The 13,182-nt window shown below is 40.4% G+C and overlaps 1 protein-coding gene across 1 annotated transcript; it reads right to left on the bottom strand.

Moving 5' to 3' along the window:
* Nucleotides 1-2,325: 2,325 nt before the first annotated feature.
* LOC126282021 (uncharacterized) lies at nucleotides 2,326-12,618 on the bottom strand. The gene is made up of 6 exons (XM_049981413.1): nucleotides 12,494-12,618; nucleotides 11,432-11,588; nucleotides 10,974-11,110; nucleotides 8,139-8,203; nucleotides 7,878-7,961; nucleotides 2,326-2,494 (listed from the first exon to the last, which is right to left on the bottom strand). The coding sequence occupies exons 2-6, from the start codon at nucleotides 11,540-11,542 to the stop codon at nucleotides 2,370-2,372; spliced, it is 522 nt and encodes a 173-aa protein (XP_049837370.1). The 5' UTR covers nucleotides 11,543-11,588; nucleotides 12,494-12,618; the 3' UTR covers nucleotides 2,326-2,369.
* Between the last annotated feature and the right edge of the window lie 564 nt (nucleotides 12,619-13,182).

Below are 13,182 nucleotides of genomic sequence, written 5' to 3'. Positions count from 1 at the left end.
CTGTACAGCCTCTGAGACTTCTTCGTATATTTCACACGCCTCAGGAAAATCTGTACGTCATAAGATTTTCTGTTTTTCGTAAGTTATGTACTGGTGATGCCACCCGGTGCAGATGTGTCTGGTAGGTGGTGTCGGCTGTTTGGAACTATACGAACTGCATGCTGCTGCACAAGTTACTGAATCTAATTTATAAATCAGACGTACCGATTTAGATAATTGTAGTGTAAAGCAGCAAATGATTTAAAAAGCACTGTGAACAGTGTTTTCATACGAAAAATAATTGAGAACTTTGACTTCGCGCAGATGGTCAGGAAGGTCACTGTTAAGAAGGCCAGCGCATGCCCAACTCGTGATCTGTGCCTCGAGAGAAATGCGCTGCACACAGAGAGGCTCCACAGACAGTCTAGCTCAAGACCATCCCCATAGCGTCCAGCGCATTTTTGGAGAAGAGGGGTCAATATGAGCCTGTGGCGGTTACAAGAAAATGCTTGTGCCTTCATTAATATGCTGCAAGGGACAGCACCATCACCACGACGGTTGTTTTATAAGATTTTAAACTATTTAACCACATTAGTTTCAACTAATTTTTGTACGAGGGCATACAATCTCGCCGTTAAACGCACACAAGCACTCGCACACCGCATATCTCCGTAGTTGAGTTTATTTTAGGACAACTAACTCTTTCTAGCGGATTTTCTTATTTATTCTATCTCCGAAAGACATTCAGTTTATCAATAAAATCGTCTACGACTTCCAGCAACGTCAGGTGGTTAAAATATGCCTAGCTTTCGATCGGTTATCTACGAGGGGTAAATGACTGTCTTGTCGCCGTCGCCTCGCCTTTATGTAGCCGCACTGCTCACAGGTAATGTTTTCGGCGTGCGTCTTTCGCGCTCACTACAGCCTCGCGATGGTACATTCAGTTTATCTTCTCATCTGTAGCATAAAGCGACATGAACCTGAGAACTTCAGACAAAATACTATCTTCTAACCGTACACGAAGAAAGTTAATTCCAGATAGTCGTAAGAGCTGTGTAATACCCCACAGATCCTGGTTGCTGGAGTTTCTTTTCATATTCAAGTACTGCCGCTTGTGCTGAAAATGAAAACCGTTCCAGCTTTCAAAATACATCGAACATGTTCACAAGTGAGCAGTTATAATTAATGTTTTGCCTCTCCCACTAATTCGCAAGAGACTTCTTGAGGTTTGCAGAGAGCAAAACATTTATCCTTGAATAAACAGGATGTCACATAACAAAATTCATATGAAAGTTAAACAGTTGCGCGAAAACCATTTAGATACAAAAAGCAAAGTTTTACCAATTAAGAAAACAAAGTGCTTTCTGAAGCGCAGAGCGAGGTATTTTGAAAACTTCAATGCATAACTTAATTTGTAGGTGGAGATATACTGGAAAGAAAGAAACACATATTAACAATTTACGTTTTTCACTGTTTGAGATTGATCTACGTACATTCAGGCTATTGGGTGCAAAAACGGGACTTGGATAACCAGTTCGACGGTAGGAAACATTTTGTTCTTTTACTCTGAGCTAATGTAAATTCTTTGGAACAACAACCAACTTGTTATTGAGACAGGACTGTCTGTGAAAACACAACCAGTTCAAATGGTATTTCACGTAACACTACACTGATAAAGATATTATGACAAAGGAACCGCTAACACTCACTTGTAAAATATTCTCTTTTTAATAAGAAATCGAATTTATACAACGAAGCCAGATAAAATACTGAACCGAATAATTACATCTGCTATGTCATCCCACAGCGACGAATAACTCGCATTCAATTCCTTTTTTTTCTTCTGATGCTGTAGGTGAAAGAAGGGAGACCACACCATCTAGAAACGACACAACAGCCACTTATTGAATATACAAATAATTCTCTATCTTTCGGTATTAAAACTGGTTTCTAAGTTGACAGAAACATGTATAACTGTATAAAAACTTTACATTTATTTTCATAAATATTGTCCTGTTGAGTCTGCAGTTTAGTTGTATCACCCGCTGAAAATGTGCTTGGCATCTTCTTTACGGTATGTACGTGACTGGGTGGTGTGATGAAAATGTTTCCGAGACATCCAGGGCCAAATTTGCAGCGCGGGGAGAACACACTACGCGGAACTTTAACCTCCTCCATGTTGTGGCAAATAGAGAACCGTCTATACGTTAACCATGAAAAACTTTCCTATATGGGCTGTTCAGTCCTCTGGGAAACATGATTCGCCGAAATTGATGTTACTTACTTACATGAAAAACAGCATCAGTAAAATTAAGGACTAGGAAGGAAAATTAAAATCAGTAGGAGTTTCTGTTGAAGTTCATTTATCTACGATCGGTGGTCTGCATCGCTCAACAACTGACTTTCTGGAATTTTGATCTATCGATTTCAGGGCGAGCGTCGACCTCTTCCCATATCTGGTTGACGAGATCGTCACTCGGATTCTCGGCAGTGGTGAAGATGAAAGTCATTTCATCTGAAAAAAAATTAGGAAAAAGAAACGTCACGTTCAGCTCTTTGTACATCAGATGTAAATTATACATCAAATTCAGATGATTTAAAGATACACAGCACGGCTTTCGAGAAAACAATACAAAAGAATCTATGTAAGTAATTGATTAATCGTGTGGTTTACTTATGTTTTAATATCGATAGTAGCATAAGAATACTTAATCAAAATACGCCTGTCTATATATGGCCTGAAAGAAAAAGAAGTACCAAGATAACATTGTAGGATGTAACTTTCTACACGTGCACACAATCAGCGAATATGCAAATAATTCTCTGTGACTGATAAATTGGCACCAGAGCGTATTACTGTTGACCGTGTTTAGTGTCGTCAACAAGATCGATAGGCTACATGTTGTTGTTGTCTTCAGTCCTGAGACTGGTTTGAGGCAGCTCTCCATACTACTCTATCCTGTGCAAGCTGCTTCATCTCCCAGTACCTCCTGCAACCTACATCCTTCTGAATCTGCTTAGTGTACTCATCTCTCGGTCTCCCTCTACGATTTTTACCCTCCACACTGCCCTCCAATGCTAAATTTGTCATCCCTTGATGCCTCAAAACATGTCCTACCAACCGATCCCTTCTTCTAGTCAAGTTGTGCCACAAACTTCTCTTCTCCCCAATCCTATTCAATACCTCCTCATTAGTTACGTGATCTATCCACCTTATCTTCAGTATTCTTCTGTAGCACCACATTTCGAAAGCTTCTATTCTCTTCTTGTCCAAACTAGTTATCGTCCATGTTTCACTTCCATACATGGCTACACTCCAAACAAATACTTTCAGAAACGACTTCCTGATACATAAATCTATATTCGATGTTAACAAATTTCTCTTCTTCAGAAACGCTTTCCTTGCCATTGCCAGTCTACATTTTATATCTTCTCTACTTCGACCATCATCAGTTATTTTACTTCCTAAATAGCAAAACTCCTTTACTACTTTAAGTGTCTCATTTCCTAATCTAATTCCCTCAGCATCACCCAATTTAATTTGACTACATTCCATTATTCTCGTTTTGTTAATGTTCATCTTATATCCTCCTTTCAAGACACTGTCCATTCCGTTCAACTGCTCTTCCAAGTCCTTTGACGTCTCTGACAGAATTACAATGTCATCGGCGAACCTCAAAGTTTTTACTTCGTCTCCATGAATTTTAATACCTACTCCAAATTTTTCTTTTGTTTCCTTTACTGCTTGCTCAATATACAGATTGAATAACATCGGGGAGAGGCTACAACCCTGTCTCACTCCTTTCCCAACCACTGCTTCCCTTTCATGCCCCTCGACTTTTATGACTGCCATCTGGTTTCTGTACAAATTATAAATAGCCTTTCGCTCCCTGTATTTTACCCCTGCCACCTTTAGAATTTGAAAAAGAGTATTCCAGTCAACATTGTCAAAAGCTTTCTCTAAGTCTACAAATGCTAGAAACGTAGGTTTGCCTTTTATTAATCTTTCTTCTAAGATAAGTCGTAAGGTCAGTATTGCCTCACGTGTTCCAACATTTCGACGGAATCCAAACTGATCCTCCCCGAGGTCTGCATCTACCAGTTTTTCCATTCGTCTGTAAAGAATTCGCGTTAGTATTTTGCAGCCGTGGCTTATTAAACTGATAGTTCGGTAATTTTCACATCTGTCAGCACCTGCTTTCTTTGGGATTGGAATTATTATATTCTTCTTGAAGTCTGAGGGTGTTTCACCTGTATCGTACATCTTGCTCACCAGATGGAATAGTTTTGTCAGGACTGGCTCTCCCAAGGCCGTCAGTAGTTCCAATGGAATGTTGTCTACTCCGGGGGCCTTGTTTCGACTCAGGTCTTTCAGTGCTCTGTCAAACTCTTCACGCAGTATCGTATCTCCCATTTCGTCTTCATCTACATCCTCTTCCATTTCCATAATATTGTCCTCAAGTACATCGCCCTTGTATAAACCTTCTATATACTCCTTCCACCTTTCTGCCTTCCCTTCTTTGCTTAGAACTGGGCTGCCATCTGAGCTCTTGATATTCATACACGTGGTTCTCTTCTCTCCAAAGGTCTCTTTAATTTTCCTGTAGGCAGTATCTATCTTACCCCTAGTGAGATAAGCTTCTACATGCTTACATTTGTCCTCTAGCCATTCCTGTTTAGCCATTTTGCACTTCCTGTCGATCTCATTTTTGACACGTTTGTATTCCTTTTTGCCTGCTTCATTTACTGCATTTTTATATTTTCTCCTTTCATCAATTAAATTCAATATTTCTTCTGTTACCCAAGGATTTCTAGCAGCCCTCGTCTTTCTACCTACTTTATCCTCTGCTGCCTTCACTACTACATCCCTCAGAGCTACCCATTCTTCTTCTACTGTATTTCTTTCCCCTATTCCTGTCAATTGTTCCCTTATGCTCTCCCTGAAACTCCGTACAACCTCTGGTTCTTTCAGTTTATCCACGTCCCATCTCCTTAATTTCCCACATTTTTGCAGTTTCTTCAGTTTTAATCTACAGGTCATAACCAATAGATTGTGGTCAGAGTCCACATCTGCCCCTGGAAATGTCTTACAACTTAAAACCTGGTTCCTAAATCTCTGTCTTACCATTATATAATCTATCTGATACCTTTTAGTATCTCCAGGGTTCTTCCACGTATACAACCTTCTTTCATGATTCTTAAACCAAGTGTTAGCTATGATTAAGTTGTGCTCTGTGCAAAATTCTACTAGGCGGCTTCCTCTTTCATTTCTTAGCCCCAATCCATATTCACCTACTATGTTTCCTTCTCTCCCTTTTCCTACACTCGAATTCCAGTCACCCATTACTATTAAATTTTCGTCTCCCTTCACTATCTGAATAATTTCTTTTATTTCATCGTACATTTCTTCAATTTCTTCATCATCTGCAGAGCTAGTTGGCATATAAACTTGTACTACTGTAGTAGGTGTGGGCTTCGTATCTATCTTGGCCATAATAATGCCTTCAGGGACACATAATCATGTAACACAAAGTTATCAGCAGCTTTTGGACATTCGGAGGGGCCTCCATATGGATTTCTCTTCAGCCGTCAGGTCGAATTGTACAACATCCAGAATTGGGGCCCGGATATTGGATGGCATGAGAACGTGAGAGCGCGCTTAGCCTGATCACATTCAAGAGTCCAGTCAACCACATCTGACCGACGCATGTGAGCATCACCCATCCTGCAACTGGAGCATCATAATTCCTTCATATTGGCATCTGCCGTGCGGAAACAAGTAACATTCTGTTTCGTCTTGCACCATTGCTTAGGAATTATCAGGGTCTACTAGGGAATGAGAGTCCCATTCGTGGGCTGCCGTTAAATCCAGAATACGAATGCCTGCGTTTGGAGTGGTGATGTCAGTGGGAACCATCGACTGCTGGTCACTTACGTCTTGTTGTGTTTCACGACGAGTCGCGGTGCTGCACTACCGCGGATAATCAATGTCTTCGAATATAGCGGCGATCTAGGGGAGCAGTCCCAGTCTCCCAACGGTTTGGAAAAGTACACCAGTGTTACGCTTCGCGTCGTGGTATGGGGAGACATCGGTGTGAATTATGGTTTCGGTTGATAGCGACTGAGGGAAGTTTGACAGGACAACTAAAAGTCATAGACATCATGCGTCCTCATGATTTGCGTCTCGTGCGACATTACCGTAGTGTGATTTTTTTTATCCGACAGTGCTTTTTCACACATTCATGAGTCTCTATAAATTGTTTGTGTTCGACTGCAGTTTTCTCGTTACCAGCAATATCCCCAGATTTGTCCTCGTTTGAACATGTGTGGGAACAGCTTGGAATTTAACTTCGTCCTCGTTTCACTACCCAGGCTATCAATGACCAGTTACAACAGTGGTCACTCATTTTGCGCCGGCCGCGGTGGTCTCGCGGTTCTAGGCGTGCAGTCCGGAACCGTGCGACTGCTACGGTCTCAGGTTCGAATCCTGCCTCGGGCATGGATGTGTGTGATGTCCTTAGGTTAGTTAGGTTTAAGTAGTTCTAAGTTCTAGGGAACTGATGACCACAGCAGTTGAGTCCCATAGTGCTCAGAGCCATTTTTTGAACTCATTTTGCCTCATGAGGGGGTACAGCTACTTTATGCCATCTTTCCCAACGGAAATATCAGAGAGGGTGCAATGGCATATGGACAACTGGGCTCTTATTGCCAACTTTTTAGTCAATATGACAGTAATCAAATAGTTTACTCCTCCGTTCATGAATGCTTCACTTTTTATTGTCTGGCAGAGTATTTACGTCTACGTCTCCATTGGTTTTGATTTTGTTGTTTCCGAACGAAACATTCTCTCTGAAATGTCTAAACTTTGTGCAAATGCTACTAAGTCTTTTCTCTGCATTTTACCCATTTTGAATTAGGGTGTAATACACACGATATCCAAGACCACATCTCTTTACAACGCACCGCCTAAGATCTTTTGTCGTGACGTAAATTACGTCCACTTTGATGTTGACAGTATGAAGTTGCATCTGTCTTCAAAACATTTATTGCAGCACACTGCTCATAGAAATTATAGTGCGAGTCTTATATCATGAACCTTGAGAACATATTCTCTCTCCACATCAAAACTTCAGAGCTTGTCTAGGGACAATGTGTGCCTTCACGCAAAATCATGAAATTCGTATAGTGATGACAATATGAAATCAGAAAAAAACTGTTTCACATGGAGGTTTACCCAGAATTGTTCTACGCTAACATTATTCGCAAATGAAACAGAAACAGGTAATATGTAAGTAGTAGCCTCCGAAATACACTGTTTAGTGGATTAAGAAACAGGCGTTAGCAACCATTTATTTAATATTCAATATCTGAGATCTTACGAAGTTGCAATGAAAGTTAGTTCTTGGCGCATAAGAATGGCAGACACAGCTAGTGTCAGCATAAAACAAACAGATGTTTTAATATAGTTTACTCGCCACTAATGGTCTAATCCGAACTACCCTACCTATCTTTACTATATGACATTATTCCACTAGAAATACAGGATGTAACCACGATTTTCGTACCTAACCTTCCACTGATTGCTGTACTTCTTTCAGATTACTCCTTAATTATTTAAATTACGGAAAATTATACTGTTTGTGGGTTGTAGATAATGTCTGATAGATTGATTAACTGACAGTTGATGCGCTATGACGAAATGCAGTTTCCTAATGTAGACTAATATTCCTAGATTATTCGTGAGTCAGCGAATACTGTTGAGTAGAGAAGGATAGGAATCCTAGATTCCAGACCTACCACAAATAACCCGAGTAATTTTGCCAACACCTACATCCACCACTAAACATTGTGACAGTCTGCAGATTTCTACAACTGAGAGACATAAATGTGCAGCTTACCGCCACTCTCCATGCAGAAGTGTTCAATGAAGATGTCCGCACTTCCATAGACGAGGTTGCGTTCAGCAGTCAACATTTCACCGTCTGGAATACACCGTGTCAAACTGATATTAAACTCATACAAAATTTTATTAAATTAAATACGATACACCTGAAAAAGTATCATAGACAGACGTATGTAAGACATTCTTACAGTTTTCTCATCGCTATTGAGCAATAAACAATACATTACTGTTAGCAAGCTCTAGGACAGGTACTCACACGTTCCGTAGTAGGTACTGTGAAGTCTGTTTCCATCGATAGTTACGTCAGCAGTGACAGGAGCTCTGAAACGATGTGATCATAACAAGCTTTAATTTTACTGTAAGGCAGTATACTAACAAATGTATACATGCAGTGTATTATGTATATGTAGTATACTAACAAGTATGTATTAAAATAAAGCGAATTTAGTAGTAGGTAAATTTCTTTTGGTTATTACTGAGTAAATAGAACGTTTCTAATAAGTACACTATTGTACCTTAAGGAGGCATTTCAAGTAGCTATTTGTCTCCAAGGCTCTCAGGATATATTACCCCAGGTCAAAATATTATCGGGTAACAGGGATTAAAAAATAGTTTTACATCTTTCTCTTTTTTATCAATATTATTTTTCTCTATACCACCTTATTCTTTCCAACACAATTAGCCAGTCCTGAAACTGATGATGACTGATGAAGTTACTTGGTAACTAAATGAAGTAAAATCACGTGTTCTTCTTTTATGAAGGTGAATCCACTCCATAATGTGGAAATTTCAGCCTTCGTATCACTGGTGACAGGCACTACAACATGTTTCGCTTGTAAAGATTTCTCAAGCATTGTAGACGTCATTTCTAAAAGGAAAAACGAATCGTGTTCTGTAAGAGCCCTAAGAATAAGGTTTTATAAACTTTAAACGCAACAGAGAAGGGGAAGATACAAATGAAGAATATTTAAGAAGAACAGTGGATAAAATATTACAAAGTATTATGATACTGAAATTGAAACAATACGTAACAAGGGATCAGATGAAACGCAGCCTGACGAAGTAAAATCTGACTCAACATCACTTAAGAACATAAAAGTGCCAGGAGAGATAGTATTTAATTCTAATTGTTGAAATATGAAGGAATGACATAACGACTGCTACGTCTCTTAAACGAACGTTTGAAGAGAATAAGTATATCCAAACACAGGAAGATTGCTTGTGTGGTATCAATTTTCGAAATAAGGAGGCAAAAGCCTATGCACAAACTACAGAGGACTAAGTTTACTAGATTCAGCAAACAAAATATGTGCTAAGATTTTAAAGAAAATACTTAAAAACATATTGGAAGCAGTACTACATGGGGAACAAATAAGTTTAAGGAAAGAACGTGGTAAGATTGATGCAGTTTTTATTTTACAACAAATAATACAAAAACGCAGTGAATAAAATAAAGAAACACGCATTGTTTTTATCGATCTTAAAAAATCTTCTGAAAATGTCAATAGACAGAAACTTTGGAAGATAACGACGAATCGTGGATATCCAACACATCTAATAAATGAGATAAAAAAATGTATATTAGAACACAACTATCACTCTAGATCTCATCGGAAAAGCGACTAATGAGATACCAACTAACAAAGGAGTACGACAAAGCTGGTGTGTGTTCCCAACTTTGTTTAACATTTACATACGTGAAATAATGCAAATAGGGAAACAGAATTTCAAAAAGGTATATACCTAGACAGGACGAGTCTTTTAAATAACTTACTACATGCTGACGAAAGAGTGATCCTAGGAGATAAAGAAGAGGACCTTCAGAAAGGTATTTAATTACTGCAACAAATAAGTGCGAAAGTTGATATGAAGAAAGCAACAGAAATAACAGACATTGGCCTTCATGGGTAAAGGAGCCAATATAGTGTTAGTTCAAAAGATTTTAGAGCAAGTAAACCACTTTAGTTACCTAGGATGAAAATTGACATATGGCTATAGCAAAGATATACAAATTAAGCTTAGTAAATTTAGCCGTATATGTGGAACAATTAACAAAAATCTTAACTGTAAACCTAGGAAAGACACTCAAATAAAGTTCTACAAAACGGTTGCAATCCCCGCACTGCTCTATGGAAGCGACACCTGGGTGGTTACCATAAACCAAGAAGCCGTATTCAGGCGCAAGAAATGACATTCCTGAGACGAGTTAAGGTTTGCACAATGGAAGACAGACCAAGGAGCTACGATATTAGAAATTATCTAAAAGTTTTTTGTCAAAATCATAAACTAAAGAGTATAGGAGAAAACTGAACGAAGACCTAGAGAGAATGGAGAGTAACCGACTAACAGACTAAAAAATATCTGTGCCAAGGAAGGGGAGCTAAGGGAAGACCCCTGCAATTATGGGTACCGTAGCAGGTAAAATCGCCTAATGCCTCTACGGGAGAACTGGGGCAACGTTGGGTACCATAACACGGAACTTCGCCTATTACCGAAGAGAGGATGCTGAAGAAGAAGACATAATAAGATATGTTTTCCGAAGGTTTCCTAGTTCACTTTGGGCCATCGTTTCCATGAGGTCTGAGGACTTTACAGTAGGTTGTACATTTTACATGCTTCTCCCTCTTCTAGAATAATAATCTATAGTTTCTATTTATTTGCAGCATGGTGTTGACGTAAATAAAGGCGGCCACAAACCAATGTACGGGAACTTCAATGATTTACTTGGAAAGGAGCTGTCGGAAGCGGTATGCCCTTGCCTTACCCCGACCACCGAACGTTTGGAGCCACAGGTAGACCTGCTCTAGAACAGGGTGCCCCAATCACAGTCAACGTTGCTGTTATCCAAGTTAAAAAGGTTTCCCGATCTGCACTTCAGCAATACTGATGAAAGTAGAGTTGCGCTGTGGGCCATGAACTATGCTGGAGTGTGAGTTTTGTCCTGCCAGGAAGTTCCTTTCAGCTTCTGGCGTAGTGCTTAATCACCCAGCCAAATGTGAGGCAGAATCAATCATTCGCTGAGTCAATAGTAAGAGACTCCTGTCACTGTAACAACGGACGTCGTATACAGATCAAGTATGGAGGTACTCACGACGGGTCCTGGCTGAAGGCACCGCTGAGCGTCATCTGGTTAGCAGCCGCGCCAGGGTCCTGTGTGAGGATGAGGCAGCCCAGGGGGTCCAGGACTGACGAAGAGTAGCGGTACTGCTGGTACCACTTCTTGTGGGCCTGCGGACGAACCACAACACGTCTGCTGTAGTTACAATGTCTCACTTGATTTAAAAGAACCTACAACAGCACTCGAAACTAATGCTGAGACACTGACACAATTTTCTGTAGTTCACGTACGCTGTAGAATTTACAGAGCCCACACTAAGGTACTCTGCCATAGACGAGAGGAACAATGTGCACAGTGGACTGTGTTACACACTACATCTGAAGGAAGAGCAGATCCCACATTATGGTACACAGCAGTAGATGATGGGGACGAAGTGTGTTGTGTTACTTTGGACGTGGCCAAAAGCAGAGTGCCAGGTGACGGGGACTCACCGTGGTGACGCTGAAGGTCTCTGTGGAGGCGTCCGGCAGGGTGCAGGTGTCGGCCAGGACTGCCCCAGCGAACAACAGCGGAATCAGCAGCACCATGGAGGAAAGCATCATCTGCACAACAAAAGGCCGCCACCTGTGAGAATTTCGTGCTGCAGTCCTGGAAAATGAGTCAGTGAATGCGCCTAAACTGGTTAATATTTAGGTATATTTTACTGCTGCATATTCGTTTGTGTAAGAACTGATATTAGAATCTGCGCAATGCAGTTATGAAAGCGGGCGATGAAGCAAACGCTTATGCGAGAAAACTTTCTACAGAACTTTAGTTGCGAAACTATCACGTCTGTCCTCTGATATAGCGGGAACCGTTTTCATAGCCAAAGTGTCCGAAACATGACTACGTTCAATCGCAATTTTTGTCCATAATGCGAATATAAACTGACGGTTGTAGCGATGTAAGTAACTTAATGACCATGCATCCTTAAGAATAAATTTCCCTCTCAACAGTTTTATAAAAAACGAAGACATCGAAAAATACGTTGAAACACATTTTTATGAAATATGTTTCAAATCAGTATACGAGTATATTCTGAAGTCTGAATTGGTGTTAAGGCCGTTTGAATTGGTCTAAGAGCTATTTATATTGTTGCAGCGGTCACCTGATAATGGCTCAACAGGTCGATATCACGATCATGAGTGAATCTAATTGCGGTCCAGGGGCAGAAGTATTGTCAATTTGAAAGCATTATTTTGCGACAGCATTCGCCCCAGAGGTAAACAGTTACTAACGATCCGAATTCACGGAAGCGTCCTTGATTAAATTTCTAGCATCTCCGCAGTGTCTCATGAGGTATACACATGTGACACTGTCTGTGTCGATTGGTTCTTCTCAAAGAGATGCTAACTTCAATGGCCCCATTGGGGTTACTAGAGAGAAATAGAATCTGTGCCGGCATTTCTCCATACCCTGTCTTACCGCCATAAAAAATATGGCTCAAATCACTACAAGCTCTACGCTGGACATACACACTTCAGACACAGCATTAACACTTCACGGCAAGTTACCTTCGCACAAGAGGTAGGAATTCTAGGCTGGTGTTCAGTATCGTCTTGTATTCAAGTTTCTTACTCCTCCAACTTCGATATTGAACTTCAGCAGGACACGAAAATTTGGTATCGAAGTATTCTAAGAAAAATTACAGTCCGTTCATAGCAGCGAGAACACCTGTTCCCAAGAAACGGCATACCTCCGATACGTGAAATGAAGTACTGGAAAAGGGCATGAACGCTGTATAAGAACAAGAGGCTACAACTTACTGCTATCGATTGCTCTTTCGAATGATAAACTGTGAGAGCTCATTCACCTTTTTATACTATACGTCCCGAACTTTCTCTCCTGCTGCCACATGTCACTAACAGCTGAACATACTAAAGAGAATTCGTCAGACGTCATTAACAGAATGTTTGTTTATCTGTGTGCCTGTTACGCCGTATGACCGTGAATTGTCACCTCCAGTACTTCATATTTATCTTGTTCCGACGTGCCATAATGTGTGTTGACGTCACTCCTATTGGCACTACTAATTATTTATTTATTCGTTTCACCGTCCAAGGAGTATCCGGAACCATTAGTTAGCACTGGTCTTCTTAGATTTCTTGCACGTCTTTTCTTCACAAAACTTCCTCATCCTTTCAATATGGGCCTGTCTCCTTTCTTGTGTCCATGCGTTTTTCATTTTCGGACGGTTTTCCGT

The sequence above is a fragment of the Schistocerca gregaria genome, chromosome 7 (genome assembly GCF_023897955.1).
Source record: "Schistocerca gregaria isolate iqSchGreg1 chromosome 7, iqSchGreg1.2, whole genome shotgun sequence".
NCBI classification, from domain to species: Eukaryota; Metazoa; Arthropoda; class Insecta; order Orthoptera; family Acrididae; genus Schistocerca; species Schistocerca gregaria.
Note: the sequence above shows the minus strand (reverse complement) of the source record. Positions and strands in the feature narration are given on the sequence as shown.